This window comes from Capricornis sumatraensis, chromosome 11 (assembly GCF_032405125.1).
Source record: "Capricornis sumatraensis isolate serow.1 chromosome 11, serow.2, whole genome shotgun sequence".
NCBI classification, from domain to species: domain Eukaryota; kingdom Metazoa; phylum Chordata; class Mammalia; order Artiodactyla; family Bovidae; genus Capricornis; species Capricornis sumatraensis.
The window spans coordinates 57,318,277-57,339,249 of record NC_091079.1 but is presented as its reverse complement, the minus strand read 5'-3'; the positions used below and the strand labels follow the sequence as shown (position 1 = coordinate 57,339,249).

Genomic DNA, 20,973 nt, shown 5'->3' with positions numbered 1-20,973 from the left:
GATGGCTTGAAACAGTGTCAGAGCATGCACAAGCGTCTATATACAGGCACTACTGCCCTGCATGGCTTTCTTCCATTCTTTGTGTTACAAGCTATTTAGTTGGTCAGCTTGTAAATTGATTGATATAGCTTTGAACTAAAATGTTTACCATAAGCTACTGTGCTTATAAATAAATTTAGCACCTTGTCTGTGGAAACCACATAGTCTGATTAAGCCATGAGAGACATCCAGATTTCAAATTGATGTTATTTAATTGCTAGAAGAGTGTGGCTCTAAGAGATAGGAGAGACGTGAAAAGAATGCAGATCCTCATCAGTCCAGGGGTCTTCAGAGCTTGGGTCAAAGAAATACAAAATTGAGTCAAAGAATATCTCAGCATGAGACACTGACTTTCATAAACACGAGAATTAGAAAATGATATGATCCAGCCCAAAGATGGGGTTGTTTTATAAGCCATTATCTTAAGTTTTGGTACTCATGACACAGTGGCCACCAGGACATCCAAAGCTCCCTCCTTAAACCCCAGTCATTATTGCTATAGAGTAAGAAATGTAGACCAACTGAAAGACAACCCTAAAAATTACTTCAGAATGTATACCCAACATTGTTTGAGATACTATTTTTTTTCAAGTGGGTAATATATTTTAATTCCAAGCATAAGAATTGAATGTAGAAGCATTTGAAAGAGTTAAATATAAGTTGCTAAAAAGAATAACTATTTCTGGGTAAGGAACCTATACATATTTGATATTATTTATAGTGGTTAAAAGAATGTGGCAACAGGTTATTAAAGCAACTAGTTAGCCTTGTAATTGCAATATAAAATGTGTTCGTGAATAATTATTTATATTTGTGGTTTTAAGTTAAAAATTGTAAGACTATCTTGATATAATTTTTAAACAGTATTGCAAAATTTAGAACTTAAAAGTCATTGAATGTTCTAGCCTCTTAAGACTTTTAAATATATGGAAATTATTTTCAATAAACCAAGTGAAATACTAAAGGTCAAATATGTTAAATCTATAAATGTAGCTTAACATTTAAATTAATTAGATTTGTAAATAGTAACAAACATTAAACAAGTATTGTTGCCAAAACTTGCTAGATTTATGCATAGAACAAAAATATGTATAAGTGAAGCTAAAATAGAAAACCATAAATATTAAATTTGAAAATGACCTCTTAAAAAAATCTGTTCTGCACATGGAAACCATCTTCAAAGACATAAAATACTAAAAATAAAAATATCACACTGAATTTTTGAAGACATATTTCTAAATCAGTTATTGTCAAGGATACTATGATAGCAACAACACTGGAAACAGTATGGCATGTCCTACAGATACTTGTTTTCTTGGACTTTTAAGCGGTTATTTCTCATTTATTTAGATAAAACATAAAGGCAGTTTAGATAGAGAAGCTTTTGGTGTTTAAAAATAATTCAGCTGGGTTTCTTTGTTCTTTTCCTGGGTTAGATTGGGAAAGGAGAAGTGACTTACAGAAGTGAGGAAGAGCCATTGGAAAGATATTAAGTGATGAAAAAATTGTTTTCCCTGAGGGCGGCCAAAAGTTTTTAAAAAACACTTCATGGGCATGGTTGCGGTTCTGTTTTAAGTTGATGGGTTTATTCCCCTTAGGTGGAAATGCTTGTGAGGCGGCCAATAAAGGAAACTGCAACCCAGTGTTAAGAATGAGCCTTGGTAAACCTGGAGGGGGTGGAGTGGGCGAGGAAGAAAAAAGGCTTTCACGTGGGGAATTTTTGGCACTAGTTAAATTAATTAAATGCTATTAAACTGATTGAACTTTAAAAGAGAAGTAGTTAAAGGAACTTGATTTTTAAAAAATTCCCTCAAGCCTCAAAAATAAACACAGATATGGGATGGCATTATAACATAAAATATCAAAGTGGGGTCCTGAGTGTTTTTTAAGTGTTTAAACAAGGATAATAAGGACTTTCCTCAGGTAAGATGAGTGCTGCCTTTCACATAGGTTGGGAAGGTAAATTTCTATGAAGAGATGATGTAAAAGTATACTTTTTTAGAAGAACTCTGAGGCGATCATTGGCAGCAGCATAAATTTCTTAAAAACTAACAAAAAAGGCCTTTTCTTGACCCCTCTTCATCTTCAGATTCCAATGTATCATTCCTTTTCTTCCTCTCACAATGAAATTTCTTGAGTGTCATCTTAACAGAGAATTCTCGATTTTTGCTCTCCCACACTCAAGCCCACACCCAGAGGCAGGTTTCCCTCTGTGTCCACTCTACTCAAACTGATCTCATCAATATCATCAATGTCGTTTCCCAGGCACCATCTTATATGGTTAATCAGGAGCTTTTTAGACTATCTAGCCACTGCTCCGTCTGGACTCACTTCCATTCCTTGGTTTCATGACCCCACACTTGCCTTGTTCTCTGACTGCTGTGTCTCCGTATCTTTGCTGCTGCTTCCTCATCTCCCTCACCTCTACATGCTGAAGGATTCCCAGGGCTCAAGCCACGTCCCTCTCTGTCTCGCTCTCTGTCTCTCTCCACCTCTCTTCCCTGTTTCATCTACATGCACTGCTTAGCTAATCACATCCAGTCTCATGCATTGAAATACTATTTATAAGCTAGTGGTATTATCCCAAATTATATCTTTATCCTTTTCCACTGAATTCCAAACTAACCTATCCATCTACCCACTTTAAATCTTTACTTAACAAGCCCAAAACTGAGTTCCAATATTCTCAATCCTACCACTACTCCCTACTCCCTAACCAACCCAGGCAGTCTTCCTCCCATCAGTGAATGGCGTAACCCTATTTTTTTCAGTTCAGGGGTCACCAAATCTGAACCATTGTTTGCTTATATATTATCTATGCTGTTTCTGTGTTATAGTGGCAGCATAGACCACAAGGGCTACAAAGTTAAACATATTTATCTTCCAGTCCTTTACAGAAAAAGTTTACCAACTGCTGTTATAGTTGCTCAGGCCGAAAAATCCATAGCTGTCTTTACTCTTTGTTTGCATAATAATCTTTATATGCTCTGTCAGCAAATCTTGTTGATCTTACCATCAAGATCCTGTCTATCCAGATTATACCCACTGATTATTACCATTATTGGCACCACCTTGAGTGAAGCCAACATCATTTTGTTATCTGAATTATTGAAAAAGACTCCTAGCTCGGAGAATGTTTCATATACATAAAACCTTAATATATAAATTAATGAAGGCATGGATAAAATAAAAATATTCAGAATTTGAAGTAAGACTACTTAAACAGGATTGGTGATTAGGAAATAAAGGAAGAAATTTTTCAGTGCTTTAATTTATGCATGGCTCATTCTATACTTCAGTCAAGTGCTTTGAAAATGCCAAAGTGCTGTTTAAATGTAATCAACCTCAGTGATTGGTTTCAGGGTTGTTCTAGTAATGAAAATGAGTAAAGAAATGTTGGGTATAAGATGAAAAAGTACAACTGTTGCTTGACATCTGGATGATTATTTGAAAAAGAAAGAGACTTGGAAATGAATAAATTTTCCTATACCCAAAGATGCTATTCTTTTTAACCGGATGCTGACACGTAGAGAGAGGGCATAATGGCTGTAAATGTTGCAGCTTTCCAGGATAATGTAGAAATCCTGATGTGTATATGAAATGTACCCACCTCTGTGCTGCACTTAACTCTGGGATCCCATGGACTGTTGCCCAACAGGCTCCTCTGTCCATGGGGATTTTCCAGGCAAGAATAATGGAGTAGGTTGCCATGCCCTCCTTCAGGTGACCTTCCCAACCCAGGGATTAAACCCAGGCCTCCCACATTGCAGGTGGATTCTTGTTCCCAAATAGAATAGCTTTTTTAAATGTAAAATTCTCTACAGTTCAACAGTTGCAGAGCAAGTTAAACATGACTACTAATTGGAATGGTTGATGGGCCTATAGTTTGTGAACTCCAGTGGGAATTATCATTGTCACCAACACACTTCTGTAGATAAATGATCTTAGTACACATGAATGGTGGCAAGAAACAATCACCTTGGAGATACCGTGGCCCCAAACCTCCTTATACCAAACTTCCCAGATAGGGATGCTGTTTTTTTATCAACAGTGGAAAATGTAAGAAATGCAAATTTACAGATAACCAATAGTATTAGTTGCTCAGTCATGTCCAACTCTTTGCAACTTCATGGACTGTAGCCCACAAGGCTCCTCTGTCCATGGGATTTCCCAGGCAAGAATACTGGAGTGGGTTGCCATTTCCTTCTCCAGGGAATCTTCCCAACCCAGGGAATGAAACCAGATCTCCCACACTGCAGGCAGACACTGTACTGTCTGAGCCAAGATTCATTAATCTAGGCAGCTAGTAACTGAGTATTTATTGGGAGGCACTGGGTATTGTGAATTCAACAGTCAGCAAGACTGTTATGGACTCTGCCTTATAGTTTAGGGAAGAGATAGACAAGTTAAAGAATTACTTGTTGTTTAGTTTCTAAGTTGTGTCCAACTCTTTCTAACCCTATGGACTGTAGCCTGCCAGGCTCCTCTGTCTATGGAATTCTCCAGGCAAGAATACTAGAGTGGGTTGCCATTTCCTATTACAGGGGATCTTCCCAACCCAGAGATTGAATCTACATCTCCTGTGTCTCCTGCATTGACAGACAGATTCTTTACCACTAAGCCACCTGGGAAGCCCTACCAAACAAATAAGTGAAAAATCATAAATTACAATACATTATATAAATTAATTAGTATGTAATATAATACATTACCCATTATCCATATACAATGTATGTTATAAAGCCACTTCCAAAAAATGTGCTACTTAAAAGTATGCTTCTTTAGAAGCATCCTTAGTCAATCATGTATATTCCCAAATAAGTGTCATTCCACACTGCAGACATCTGTAGCTCACCCACAGTGACCACAGGATGTCTTATGAAAATGAAAGCTGAGTGAGTATTCAAGTGAAATTGTGTGATAATATAGAAATTATCACTGGAATAATTCTTTTGGTTTAGCATATTCATTCTTCTAGTCTCTTGATAAATAAATGGATATTTGAACCACAAAATATTTTTCTCAGCTCAGTTTTATGTCCTAAATCATGATCTCAGATATTTTCTCTCACCTGGGAAATCACTCCAGGGTCTCCAATGGAAACTTTTTGAAAAAGCAGATCCCCAGCCCAATCCTGGACTCAGTGAATCAACATTTCCGAGTTGGAGACCTTGAATGTATGCTTACAAAGTTGTTCTGTGTTCTTCCGGTTAGAAATGATAGTTTAAAGCTTATTCAGTGGAGTGTCATTCTGATTGCCTAGGACTTTGGGCCTCCCCTTTTCTATCCCACTCCTACTCACTGCACCCTGCTCCTGCACCCCTATACGCACACCACAGAAGAGGTTTGGGAAAAGGGGGACATTTCTAGAAGTTAGTTTGCATTTAAAAGGACTTAGAACAGTGTCCTTCCTCTCTTTGCAACTCCATGGACTATACAGTCCATGGAATTCTCCAGGCCAGAATACTAAAGTGGATAGCCTTTCCCTTCTCTGGGGTTCTTCCCAACCCAGGGAATGAACCCAGGTCTCCCACATTGCAGGTGGACTCTTTACCAACTGAGCCGCAAGGGAAGCCCAAGAATACTGGAGTGAGTATCCTATCCCTTCTCCAGCAGATCTTCCTCACCCAGGAATCGAACTGGGGTCTCTCGCACTGCAGGTGGATTCTTTACCAACTGAGCTATGAGAGAAGTCCTCCTTCCACTCGGCTCTTGGATGTTATTAATCCAAGATTTGATTAAAAAAAAAAACATAGCCTTTCATCAGGAAAATGACTGGTTGTCACTGATACTGACTGCTAAGCTCTGTGAGGCGGTTTGCTCTGTACCTTCATGAAAGACAGAATTACGAATAAGAGAGGTAATGAAACCATCCTGTTTGCTGCTATGCAAATAAGACAACATCATTCATTCTGAGCATGACAGTTCCAGGAGGAGGGAACATAGTCTGTGGTGACACGGATATGAACAGAGAGAACAGATGAGGCTCATGTGGCTTATTCGGAATCAAAGGGAACTCTAAATGCCTTTATTAAATGATATATCAGAAGTGACACACACATAACATTCTGAGAGTCTGAAATCTTAGAGAAAGAACAGATAAAACATTTTAAAGGTAAGGCGATCCTTTTCCATGATAATAATGTTGACTCTGTATTTAAAAGACACATTTAATCTATAAGCAGTTTAGTTCGTGAGAATATGAGATGACTCAGCAGGGGCATGTTCTACCTCATCTGCCAGCCTAATGTGAAAGGATGCAGCCACAGAAGTAGAATGAATGAAGACTAACTTGTCATCACTACTCTGTGCCAGTCAGGCCATGTCATTTCTATGCACCTCACTGCCAGAAGAGCACACAACATTGTAAAGCAACTATGCTCCAATAAAAACTAATTTAAAAATAAGTAAACCAAAAGAAAGTCAACCGTCATGAAAAAGGCCAACTATTTATTCAGACATGTTTATTATGCAAATAGATACATCTCTTACAGAAAAAATAGAGAACACACATGTTGGAACCCAACCAAGGACAACAGCCTAGTAAAAGGCATTCCTTGCTCAGAGCCAAGCTGCTTGCAGACCCCAAGATGATCTAACTGGCAGCATTCCTGTGTGTATGTGTAATGTAAGGGGTGGAGGGGAGCGGGGGAGACTTGATTTTCCATTTCCTTAATGGCACAACTTTTTACCTTTTCCAGGATTTTCAAAAGGCAAATATCTTTATGCCACCTTCCCTATGCTGGCCATACTCTGGGTGAAAGAGATAGTGTGTATAGGTATTTAGCACAAAAAGCCTGGAGGGTTAGAAAGAGCTAGGTGATTGGGGGTCAAGGTCTAATGCATGGATGCTCATAGCCTTCAAAGACTTGAAACACTATCATAATACAGTTTTCCTATGTGGCTGCCAAGGTTAGAAAGAGTACAGGAAGCAAGATTTGATTCCACATGAAGAAATACTTTCTAATATTCAGTGATGTCCTCAGATAAAATGCATGTGGAGACATTCCCGAGCCAGTGGGCTCAAGAGCAGGAGATGAACACATGGAGGGGAGTGTGTACTGTATAGTCTCTTAAAGCATGGGCTTTGCTGTCAGACAGAACTGCGCTCTCATCATTTTGGTTTACTTGCTCTGTGACCTTGGGGAAGCTACTTACGCTGTCCAAACTTCAAATTTCCTGTCTCTAAATGAAGAAAATTGTTCCCGTTTCACAAGACTGCTCTGAAGGTTAGGCGAGATAGTGACTAAAAAGAATTTAGCACAGTTTTAGCAGGGCAGGTTGTACAGAATGGTAAATATTATTATCAGAAGACCAGACACTGGAAGAGTTGTGGTCTGTGAGCTAGTAAGCTGCCTAAAATGTGAGACAAGGTGAGGTGCATTTTCAATCACGATATCTGGCAGCCTGAAGTTTAAGAGACATCAAACTTTAAATTTAGCAAGCAATCAGATAAGGTGAAAACAGATAAACCCTAAAGCAACTAACTAATCAGAAACAAAACTGTATATAGATAATAAGGACCTTGCTTCCAGGAAAATAACATCAAACAGTGGAAGATAAAAATGAGAGAACGTTTCAGAGTTTTAAAACGTAATAACTCCCTTCCTTAAATCCCTCTTTAACATATGATTTATCTTTAAATTTTAAGACCACTTATTGATGGATTCTAGCAATAGTCCTCCTTTTGCAGGAAGTTAATACCTACCAGCTATCATTTAATACTGTACTTATATGCCAGGAAGACATTTTCATGTGTGGTTAATTTTTTTACCAACTCAGTGTTACAGTCATCTAAAACCTGACTTCTTCATTGTTAAACTGTCTTATGATACTCACGTAAACCCTGTATCTTGCTATTGCCCACTTAGAATTCAAATGCCTTTCCGCCTACCTACTGCTTGCTGAAAACATGCTCTCCCTGGAATGCAGAGGCAGATTGGGTAGAACACTCATATTTAATGAAATTATGAAATGTGAATTTGATGCACTTTGTAGGATAAAAAAAAGATTGTGCCCTTAAGCAACATTTCTGGACTGTTTCAGTTGGGAGTATGTGATGTGAAATTTTAAGAGTCATGAAAAGTCTCGTCTAAACACACAACTTCGGGGGCATTCTTCCATATTTGTGTCAAAAAATATGCTTTTGGATGCTAAAATCTATCTGATTTTAGACACTATGGGTAACATGGACTAGAAACATTCAAATCATATCCCTCCAAATCTCAGTCCATGATGTATTTTATGCCAGACATTTCTCTTGACCACTTTAAACTGTTAGTCTTTATCTTCCCTGACTTCCTCCCACACCATTGTTTAGAAATTCTCATAGACAATTAAACATCTCAAGTCCATAACTATTTAATGGTCATTGACTGACTATTAAATCATTTTCAGATACATTAAATTCAGTACACCAGACAAACCAGACTAGTCAACTTCTATTTTTCTGAAGTCCTTTGATTAATTTTCCCCCAAAACCTTATGCTGAGTAAGTCAGAAAGACTAGATGGACCTGGCACTATCCAGCCCTCCGAAATAGATTTGGATTCATGTTGATTTAAGGCTCAGCACTGATTCTAAAAAACAAATAAATAAATAAATAAAGATACATGAAACTTTCTTGCAAAAATTCTTGAGTAGATTCCCAGACATAAAATCATCCATCCATGCTGTCTCCATGACACTACCCCATTATGTAAAGTGGTCCATTCTGATTACCAAAGCATAACTCCCATCCCAAATGCTTTGTTTTGAAAGAATATTCCCTCCCACACACTAGCTACTATTTTCAACCTCTCTAGATGTGCATCCTGGATGACAAAACTTCAGCTACCTAATGACTACCAGAAACCTGCACTTTATTTTGTTTTCTCCAACTCAGGGAAACTTAATTATCTTAGTCAAAAACAGAGGTATCCTCCATGGCTGCCCCCCAATATAAACCCTCATGCCACTTCTTCATATAAATCCCTCACCCGTACTGATTCAAGGCCCAAATTCATTTTGTCCCTATGACCTTAAGCATCACTAAGGCCAATTCTCCCTCCCCCAGGCGATTATAATGGTCTCTTGAGTATGCTGTTACTTCTGCCTCTCTCCAATCCCTCTTTCAACCTAAAGCCAGAATGACCCTTCTGAAAGGCAAATTAATTCCATAACTTAAAACCCTCAACCACTTGCCTTGATCTTTGAATAAAATTCAAATTTCTGCTTACCTTCCCAGCCCCATCAAATATCACTTTTTCTTTTATCCTCTACATCCAAGCCACACTGAATTTTATCCTTCAAAGTATGTTCACCTTCTCAGAACACCCTTCCTCACCTACCACCCATTGCCTTGTTCCAACTCCTGCCTGCACAACTTTTATTTATTTTCATATTCAATATTTGAAATCATTTCCTCTTGGAAGTCTTCCCTGCCTCTCTAGCCCAGTCCAAGTTTGGGCTAGGTATGTGCCTTGTGATCCCAAAGTACCCTTTATTTATTCTACTTTAGCACTCAGCTTGCTGCTTTGCCCACTTGCTTGTCTGTTTTCACAGTACTTCCTATAAAAAAGTGTCTTTTTGCTCCCCATTGAATCCCTCAGCCTGTCAGGCACATAAATACATATTGCAGATGAGGGACTGAATACTGAGTGACTCCTGCCCAGCAGAATGGAGCGCCATACTTACATGCTCTTTACATGGAATGCCCAGCAAAAGTTAGAAGATGTCATTCAGTTGTTCCACAGGTTTTGACTGAGTGTTCTCTGTGGGACAGAAATGATTCTAGGTTCTACAAATAGTCAAAAGGCAAAAGGAGAAGGGAGCAGCAGAGGATGAAGTGTTTAGATAGAATCACCGACTCAATGGACATGAACCTGAGCAAACCTCAGGAGGTAGTGAAGGGCAGAGGAGGCTGGCATGCTATAGCCCATGGGGTCGCAAAAAGTCAAACACAACTTAGCGACTGAACAACACCAACGAATAGCAGAAATATAATAAAATCATTTCCTATACCGTGGCATGTGGTCAAATATTATTTGTCACCAGAAAAAGCAATGTTGAGTACTAGGAAATATGGTCCACACATATGTAGCCTATGTGTGATTCTAAGCTCTTCTACCAAGCATGATGAGGCTCTGAATCATATCATGATAACGTTTTCACATTTGCACTTCTTGGAGCCTGTATTTAAAACAATCACAAACAAAAATGTCCTTGCCTTCAGCTGGCTACACAAGTGGAGAGCTGAACATTCATATATAAGCAATATTAACTTAGAAACGCTACACAACATGTACCTGGGGAGAAAATTCCTGTAAAATGTGCCTGGTCTCCATTTGAAGCCAAGACACTTAAAAGGTTCTACATGTAGGAGAACAGGAATGTGGAGTTTCAAATGTGCTGGAGAAATGCCTTCCTGTCAGCAGTCCTTCTCACTTCCCTGTTGGCTGGCAACATTCTCAGGAGGCTTTCTAGTGGTCAGAAAAGCATTCATTGAAAAAAAAAAATTGGTTAGACACATCAAGTTACTCATGTTTATAAAGGGGAAATTGAGTCATCCTTCCCAAATGAGAGAAAATGTGCCATCTAGTACAGTATATGATTTCATTAAAAAAAAAAAAAAGATAAGGATAGACATCACAGATGTTTAGTCAACTATTGAATAAAGGGAAAAAAGTCATTTATATTATCTACATTTTCTTCCACATGAAGCCCAAATAAACAAAACTTGAGTTTTTCCTTATTCTCAAGACATAAATTACTGTAGGCCAATACTTTATTGTGCTGTTTCTGAGGACAGATTAATCTCTTCTCCATTCACTCATTTGAGTCATGCTTTCTGTAACTTTACCACCTGCTGTGACTTGGAAACTAGTATTTTTCTCTTCTCCAGAAAAATATAGGAAGACTTATTCCCTTAGCTCTGCAAGTAATATTTGCAGGCGCCAAACAAACAAAATTGGCCATATTATCAATTTAGCAACTTTGGCTTCTTGAAATTACATTATGCTTTTTTTAGTTTTAAGGTTTTAGCTCATATCCATCATTATCTTCATGCTGTCCCCTACCTGTCTTTCCACCATTCTCTACCATCTATGAAGACTGCTCCCTGGTGTCTCAGTGGTAAAGAATTCACCTGCTAAGGCAGGATACACAGGTTCGATCCCTGGGTCAGGAAAATCCCCTGGAGAAGGAGATGGTAGCCCACTCCAGTATTCTTCTTGCTTGGGAAATCCCATGGACAGAAGAGCCTGGCAGATTACAGACCATGGGGTTGCAAAAGAATCCTACACCACTTAGTGACTAAAACAACAGCAAAGGAGAAGCCAGACACCTACATCTACACACTTTGACAGGTATGAACAGCTAATGGAAGTAGTTCATAGGCACAGCTCCTCCTTACTAAAAGAATGGCCCCACTGATTCAATGGTTGCTAATTCTTGGCTAATCTTCACAGCCAATATAAACTCTCTCAATTGCCAGGTGCCACCTTTCTCTGCACCTTTGACCCAGATATAAGGCCTCCATGGCCTCCCTAATTGCTCTTGTATTAAGTGATCCTCAATCTGTTTTCAAAATCCTTGAGAACATGGATAATGTGCTATGCTTTATCTCTCCTGGTGATTTTGTTCATATATTGATTTATTTACTGTAACAGTCAATCCTGCCCCTTCCTGAGCATCTATTTCAAATACCCTTCCTCCAAACAGCCTTTCATGATTTTGCAACTATAGATTACCTCTTCTTTCTGTGACTTCTCGATGGTATTTTGGTATTTGTCTGTACTGTTTTATTACATCAATCTTACACAGCAGTGTCTTACACTGATGGCTCAGAGGTTAAAGCGTCAGCCTGGAATGCGGGAGACCGGGGTTTGATCACTGGGTCAGGAAGATCCCCTGGAGAAGGAAATGGCAACCCACTCCAGTACTCTTGCCTGGAGAATCCCATGGAGGGAGGAGCCTGGTAGGCTACAGTCCACGGGGTCGCAAAGAGTCAGACACGACTGAGCGACTTCACTTCATTTCACTTCGTATTGTGTCTTACAGAGTGCTTAGGGTTTTCTTTTTTTTTTCTCCCTGCTTGTTTTTCCTGTTTTGTTTACACTTTAAATACAAAGATTTCTGTTATCTTTGGCTCTTATCCTCTCACAAAAGGACTTCACATTTTAAAAAATTCATTCAATTGACTTAAATTCAAGAAATATCCTACAAATTTTACTCCATGTGTGAGTCTTGTAATCTTATTCTTTTAAGGATGATTCGTATTCTGAGAAACTAGTGTGGTTTGTGGTTTAGAGTCATAGTTTAAGTTGCCCTTAGGAAGAATGAGAAACAGCTGGTGTCCAAGAAGCTCTGGAAATTTGTCAAGAAACTAATTGTAGAGTAGAAGCCAAGAGTTTGACTTGCATATCTTAAACTCTATCTATTATTTTTTGACAGGATACAGTGTTTGGAAAAGTAAATATTTCTAAGTATGTGCTTTTCACTAAAATCATGGCCAATATACCCAAAGAAAATATTATACACTATAATATGAATGTCACCAATCTCATGTTCAAATTGTGTCCACTTAATTGACTCAAGTATATATGAACATAATCAACTACTTGAAGAAGATAAAATCAGTTAATTTAAGGGGATTTCTTTTTTCAAATTTTGAAAAACTTTTGTATTTTAGGTGCACAAGATGAAATATTATTATAAATGATGAGTGAACTTTAATTATAAATAATAATATCAAAATTGATCCAAGTTATAAGCATATAACAATTCATAGCAATTTCAAATAAATTCACCAAATAATGCTTGATTACTGTTTGTACACAAGAAATTTACCAAGAAAATAAAAGCTTAAAATTAGGAAGTTTGCAGGAAATACACAAATAACTATAAATTGGACCTGATTTTGATAACAGCAGTATGATAGACATAATAGGTTACAGTGACTCAAAGGAGAGATCAAATATGGCTGTGGATATAGGAAGTGTCAGTAAAGAACAAATCATTCTTAAAGAACACAAGAGATTTGGGTTTGATTCCTGGGTCAGTAAGATCCCCTGAAGAAGGAAATGGCAACCCACTCCAGTATTCTTACCTGGGAAACCCCATGGACAGAGGAGTCTGGTAAGCTACAGTGTATGGGGTCGCAAAGAGAAGGACACAGCTGAGCACACACAAGTTAAGGAGAAGACAGTAGAAGGTGAGGAAATAGCACGGGAAAAGTCTTAGAAAAGTTGTGAATGAAGGTGATTTCAGATCAGGCTGGTGCAATTAGAACGGGACATGAGCTGAAGAACATCCTCTGTGAGGGTCCCACGGTACTATCACCCACCGAGGGGGACAGTTGGAACACAGAGTTTGGAGCAACCGTGAGATAAGTATCCTCAGTTTCTGAGGCCTATATTTGAGGTTAGGAATGGAACGTACTTCCAAATTGTTCACAATCCAAAGCAATGTTAAACAAATTAAAAGTAGCCTTGTTCAACTGAGATTTGTATTTTTCACCTGACCTGGGGGTTAAAGTCGATTACATTCCTGCTCTGACCTCAAAGTTTTACTTCCCTCAAAGTTTCTCTGAGTCTGCATGAGGGATCCAGTGAATTATTTCAGCTGGTCCATTTATTCATAGAGACTTTTGTTGTTATTTATTTGCTAAGTCATGTCTGATTGTTTTGCGACTCCATGGACTGTAGCCCACCAGGCTCCTCTGCTTATGGGATTTTCCAGGCAAGAGTGCTGGAGTGGGTTGCCATTTCCTTCTCCAGGGGATCTTCCTGACCCAAGATCAAGCCCACATTTCCTGTGTTGGCAGTGGATTCTTTAACACTGAGCCCCCTGGGTAGCCCCACAGAGACAGAAATTCACTAAACTGACCATGTTTTTCTAACTGAACTAATCTGCTCCCCTCCCCCTAACCTTAGAGGCTTTACCCATGCTCTTCTTCTGTCTGGAAGAGTCTTCCCTCATCTATCCTTGTGGCTCCCTCCCTCCCCTTACTCTAGGACATTCTAAGGGAGCCCTTCATGATTACACTATGAAATATCCAAACCTCAACCTGCTTTATTTTTCTTCATAAACTTATCACTTTCTGACATACTATGTAATTTGTTGATCTTGTTTATTGTCTGAATCCTCACCCAGGAGCCAAGGAGTATCTATTTTATTCACAAATTTATCCTGGGTGTTTAGAATAGTGTCTCACATATAGTAAATGCTCAATAAACAAGTAAGTGAATAAATATATGTGTGATGAACTTTATGGAGTATTTACATGACAACTTGAGACAATGTTACTTTACTTTATAGTATAGTACTATACTACTGTTTTTCATTCTTTACTAAGTGAAGAGGAAGTGGAAGTGAAAGTGTTAGTCTCTCAGTTGTGTCTGATTCTTTGTACCCCTTTGGTAGACTATAGCCCACCAGGCTCCTCTGTCCATGGAATTCTTCAGGCAAGAATACTGGAGTGGGTTGCCATTCCCTTCTCCAGAGGCTCTTCCCAGTCCAGGGATCGAACCTGGGTCTCCTGCATTGCAGGCAGATTCTTTACCATCTGAGGCACCAGGGGCACCCTTACTAAGTAGAGGAAGATTTACAAAGCATTTACCATACAACTAGCATTGTATCTGGTTCTTACAAAATAAATCATATATAGTGGCTCCCCTAGTTCAAAAGCAAATAATAATAAAGGGATGTCAAACCGAATATGAAAACTATATGATTTCAGCTGGCACCATAAAGGAGGAAACAGATATCCTAGCACCTCCAGCAGTTCCCCCAATGTAGTATTTGCTCAATCTAACAAATGGAAAGATGCCCCCCAGTACAAGCGTAGGCTTTGAAACTGCACAGACCTAAATTATAATTCTGGTGATACTATTCATTTTCCAAACCACCTTTGCCTAGTCATTAACTTTTCTGGGCCTAAATGATCTCATTTGTAAAATGAGGATCATAATCTTACCCTCATAGGGAGACTGTGAGCTATCAAATGAGATCATCTATGGAAACAATTAACCAAATCTTCGGCTTATAGAAGCACTTTAATAATTGCATGTGGAATCAATTTGTGATCAGTGGGGGAAAACATAACTGGAAAAATATGGCTTTTTAAATGCATTTCCACTGTGTTGTACCTTACATATTATTCATGATCATCCCTCTTGAAATAATAAATGACACTACATATTGATTGGCTATTGTATAAATTGTTGTTCCCGTTTTACAGAGAAGGAAGTTCAGTCTTATGTATATTAAGCAACTTGCACAAGGCCACAAAACAAGCAGCACAGTTAGGATTTCAACCAAGATGAGTTTCTCTCCAAAGCCAGTTCATTTGTCTCGATCCTCGCCTTAGTCTGCAGAGTGACGTGATCACCATCAAGTAGTGCTCCCTAAATCTGCAGTCTGGAGAGCATACCTTTCTGAGCTTGCACAGAATCTTATGCATCATAAAATGTATGATGCTTGAAAATACGTTTATTCCTCTCCTTTCTATATCTGGACATCACTTCTAGAAACACCTGTTCAATGTGAGTAACTGCCCCTATTTTTAGATCTTGAACAGGTTTTCACTGGGCACGTTTCTCAGTAAGTTTGCAGGCACCCAGAAAAACTAATGTTTCTTGAACATAAAAATATTTCTGTAGGATCTAGTCTAATTGTTCTACCCCTCAGCTCATACATTCCCCATAATAATCCCTTGTGGCAGATAATGCTTTTATCTTCACGTTAGAGATGATGAAAATAAAACAGAATTAGGTAATGAACTCATTCAACTTATAATTCCAGGACTGAGGTTCGAACCCAAGCATTTAGATTTCGGGCTCCACAGTCTTAATTATGAGACTATATTGCCCCTCACACACAAGGAATGATATCTTCTTTTCCACTTTCATTAAGAAACCCTAGAAAAATGCCTTTGAGTAAAGTCTGAATCGTACTTCTATGAACCATGACTCTCTTACATTTGGCAAGTCTTTATTTTTCTTGTGACAATGATATCTACAATTAAAAAGCTTAATTAAATAAAAGAAAGAAATTTAAAAACTGACAGAAATCCCTAAATTTAGGTCAGCACTTATAAAAAGTTGTTAGTGATACCACCTCCCCCACCCCAGCTTAGAAATACCATATTGGTGGTCTTCATTGCCTTAAACAGGATCCAAGCTCTGCTCTTGGGAGGTGCTGGAAGTTTAACCGTAACCTTGTATAAATTCAAAACCAAATATTAAGAAACTTTAAAAAGACATCTACTCTTTTAATATCAACTTTAAAAAAAACTTTCTAAGTAAAACAATTTAAACACAGAGAGCCTATTTTTTGTTTTGTGTTTTGTTTTGTTTTTAAGAGAGAGCAAAGAATGTGTTCAAGGCAAGTTGGAACAGTGCACAAATGTGCTGGCTTCGCCGTTATCTGAACGACAAAGCATTAAATCACAGGGAGGAAAAAGTCAGCATGTTCTCTGAGAATACAAATAGATTAGTGTCAGAAGCAGCTTTGTCCAAGAAAGGGAAGAGACACCTACCCAGAGAATAAATCATGCACACAAAACCTATAATTTAAAAAAATTATTTTCAAGAAATATTTTAGTTGATAAATAATGACTATTAGACCAACAAAGCACAGAAAAAGTTCCCTGTGACTTTTTTTTTTTAAGGAGGACCTTCCAAATGTGATCAGTCATCATACCCCACTCTGTCTCTTTCTCATATAAGACCTGTTTCATCAAGTTTTATGGAACTCACACAAAAATATTAGATACTTTCCCTCCCTTTTAATTCTGTGATAGAACAGTCTTCAATTTACCAGGCACTTCAGAACCTTCCCTAAGATAAAAGGTACAAAAAGCCCCATATCCTTTAACACACAAACTCTAAATCCTCTCAACATACACCTTAAACAAGGCGTCCTCCCTCAGAATTCAAAGAAAACACATCTCTCTTACCATATATTCCATGTTTGCTGCCGGTGGGAACACTTTGCCCCGAACTTGGTTATGATAATCAAGAATGGCGATCATGTCATTCTGCGAAATGTAGCGCTTCCGCCTGGTTTTGGGGATATCCGCAGAGTCTAGTTGTGCTTCCAGGGCTGCTTCAATATCAGTGAAATTATTGGTTGGCGGGGATGAGTCAGTGGAATTGAGTAAGACGACTGCACTGGCTTCACAGAGAAGGGAGAACAGGAGTGCACTGCTGACGGCAGAGATTGCTATCATTTTGAGAGGTGGAGAGGAAGAGGCCACGAGTTTACTTTGCCTTAAAGCAGAAAAGTAGAGTTAGGCTCTATAAAAGGAAAAAACAGAACAAAACAACAATAGGGCCAGAGGGTATGAATTTACAAAATCAGTGCTTGATTTGACTGTCTTCAAAAAATCCAAACAAATGTTGAAGCCAAGCCTAGGAGACAACCTGTAGTGGTCTCTATACATTTTACTTGGTGTTATGAGGCAACCCCTTAAGAGGAACTTCCTATAGCTAGAGAAAAATAAACAGCATGGCTACTCACCCTAAACTGAATGTGAGCCATTTACCCCAAATGCCTGAGTCAAAAAATGCATTACTGCATATTTATTTTCAGAGGGAAAACTTAAGGAATTGAAACTCATCTTGAGAGTGAAAGGAAAACTGCATCACAGGTAATAACAGAGAATGTGCTGATAATGTCCCCCAAACATATATGGACACCAAGTAATAGAATAGATACAAAAAAAAGTTATAATAACCCAATCTCACTTCTAAAAAAGTAAAAATGTGAGCTACTTTAAAAGCAATGCATGCAAAATAAACTTGTTGAGCTAAATAGCTTACCTCTGCACAAAGCCAAAATGAATATAGTATTCTTCCAAAAATGTAAAGTTCTTTGCTAGGTTGTAGCATGAACTCTTGTGAGAGGAGTGTGTCTTATTACAAATCTCAGAGAGCAAAACTCTACAAGGTTTGAGTGCTGCTGGCTACAGGAGCAGCTAACAGCTTTTATATGTCACAGTCTGCAGCAGTCCAGAAAGGGCAGTCTTTCTTAGGGTCTCTCCTAGCCAAAATCAAAGGGGAGGGGTTTTGGATAGAAAAAACAGTGATTGGGTGGCAACCTTTTTATGTGGGTGGTGAGGAAATTGAGTCACACCCACAGCTTACCAAGTACAAACCATAAAAGACAAGCCTTTTTTTCTCTGGGTTTCCACCTTTTCTAAGTGGTTAATTTTCCTCATTTAATGCTTTCTAGTTGATGGTTCCCATACAAAAAGGAGAAAAAAAAAAAAGGGACTGTGAGTTCTTGAAAACACAGAAGGTTGAGTAACAAGCAGTACATTTCTTTTAAAAACAGTAAATGACATGGGAGCTGAAAAGAGCAAGCTGATATTAAATCAAAAGAACAGCTCACAGAGTTAATCTGGGTGGCCACAAATATGATTCAAAAGAGATGCCAGGCAAGTCGGTAGTAGCCAGACTATAGCATATGATATTAGGATAATAGATGCTCAAGTGGTTGTACTTTTCTGTCTCCGTGTGGCTTTATTCCTCTAATTTATATATTTAGTCTCTCTCTATCTCTTTCTCTTGTTTCACTCTCTCTCCCTTTTTCCCTTTCTCTATAGAGTGAGGCAACAAATTACCTGCCTTTTATCTATCTTGTATATAATACAAAGAGAGACGCTCATGACAAACGACAGCAGCCAAGATAACATCTGTTTCAGGTTTAGAAGCATATAGTTGAAATTTTAAGCTAAGAGTAGCTTAGCTTCTCAGGAAACATATTGGAGGGCACAGCTTAGAGGCCATGAAGAATTGAAATGCAGCAGTAGCTGCTGCCAACAGTCAGTAGTGCCTCCTTAGAAAGATGCCATTGGAGCAAAATCTGTCTGGCGAGACAAGAGCCAAGAATGTGACTGTTAAGGCAATTTGTTTTAAAAAGACCCTCACAAATACCCTGTGTCATGATAACATTAACAAAATGTGGGCCATTCAGTCCATGGCAACAGGAATCTTGTAAACCGCACATTATTCAGTTAAGAGATCTGCTTAGCATACACTGACTAGTCTACTTTGCCAACGTGTGTTCTCTCCTGCATGTTTCAGCAGGAGGAGTACGATGTGAACTTATATTTGTCAGAAATGATGGTCATGTGGTAAGAAGCACACCAAGACTGTGAGCCAGTTTTCCTGGGCTATACTCCCAGTTGGGTCTCTAACAGTATGTGTGGCCTGATGCACATAGTTTAACTCTTCATGGGTGCATCTAAAAATGGGAGAGCAAAGGTGTGCATCCAATGGTGAGATGAACTTCATCACATTCCTTACGAGAGCAGTACAGTGTTAGAAACTGGAAGTGCTTCTGAAGTTCAAAATTCAGTGGTGAGATATAGTCTTTGATGTTGATTAGCATGAGTCAAAGTTCAGGTTTTGCTCTATGTTGGTATTAAGTTCCTAACTAAATGTGAGTAATTTGAGAAGACTTCAAGGTGCAATACTAAAAGCAGTAAATAGGAATTAACATGGCAAAGTTGAAAAGACGAGAACATCTGAAACGAGCACAGAAGGTGAGAGCAGGAATAGTATGAAACATCAGAGCAGCTTCAGGAAATGCTCATGACCGCTCCCAGCTGCAGAAGTTTAACAACTGGAGCTGTCCAGCTAGGATCTCACCCCTACAGAAAGTACTTGTGGCACCTTGACTGAATCTCAAAGATGCCGTGTTAAGGATTCCTAAATCAAATAGGAGGTTAAGCAACATATTTTCTGTGGGCCATCCAACTCGAAGATTCCCAAGACCTTTTCAGAAATTAGTACCACCAATGATTAGCCTATCCTTTTCAACATATCTCTTATAGCTATCTGGCAAAGAGGAAGATAAAGGACTTTCAATGCCTAAGTCCCCCGATGGCTCATTGATAACCAATCCACCTGCAATGCAGGAGATATAGGAGTCATGGGTTCAATTCCTTGGTGGGGAAGACCCCTGGAGGAGGAAACGGCAGCCCACTCCAGTATTCTTGCCTGGAAAATCCTACGGACAGAGGAGCCTTGTGGGCTACAGACCATAGGGTGACAAAGAGTCAGACATGACTGAGCATGCATGTACCCACACAATGCCTAAGTAGCAGACAGGAGATTTTCTTTCTCCAGGGTGACTGAGTTCTTGCTTAGAATCTCATAAAAATCAATCATTGCTTTCAAGGTTACTTCTTTGTCATGTATACAAAGAGCTATTGTTCATCCATTGAAGTTTGACTTGAGGTATTTCCACAGAGATAAAAATGTGTCCTTTGAAAAACTTGTCTGAACCATAAATGGGTTTCCTATAAGAGAAAGCGGAAGGAGAAAGAGAAAGAAGCAATTTCTGAGATGGACCTAAGCATGCCCAATTACATGAGGACAGAGCTGATAGTTGCTTAATTCTGAGACCCTGAGGCATGTCAATGATTTCAGATGTCTTTCAACACACATGAATTATATTGTGGAATTCAGACTATTAAGAGAACCCACAAGGCTATGGAATCATAAAAGAAGAGACCTGTGGGAAGAGAGTTAGAATTCTGCTTCCAAGCAGATGTTATTGCCAGAAGTATTTGAAATGCTTTGGAAGTAATTTTAATTTTAAAATACTTGCAAAATTAAGAGGCATATGTCCAAGTTGTCAGTAAAAGAACTACTAATGAACAACTAACAATGAGGTGGTTCTTTATGGAGCTCTTCTTGAAAAAAGATCATTGATGTGTTTAGAAACCTTTAGGGGAATGCTTGCCAACACAGACAGAAATGGAATGCACTTATATTACTGAGAATAAACACATATACAATTGGCAGCAACTATTGTCTACCTTGAAACATGTGCAAAAATGGTTGCTGTTTTAAAATTGAAATCAGATATATTATGTGTCCCCAAATGGCACAACTGCTTAAGCACTTTGAGTAAGTGTGTGGGGGTACAGATACACATATG

General features: G+C 38.6%; 1 protein-coding gene across 1 annotated transcript in view; it reads right to left on the bottom strand.

The window, feature by feature from the left end:
* The window catches only part of PI15 (peptidase inhibitor 15), a 29,412-nt gene extending 12,161 nt beyond the window's left edge, over positions 1-17,251 (bottom strand). Inside the window, exon 1 of the mRNA XM_068984026.1 lies at positions 16,979-17,251. Within this exon, the coding sequence (XP_068840127.1) occupies positions 16,979-17,251 (273 nt within the window). The remainder of the gene's footprint in view (positions 1-16,978) is intronic.
* Positions 17,252-20,973: the final 3,722 nt, after the last annotated feature.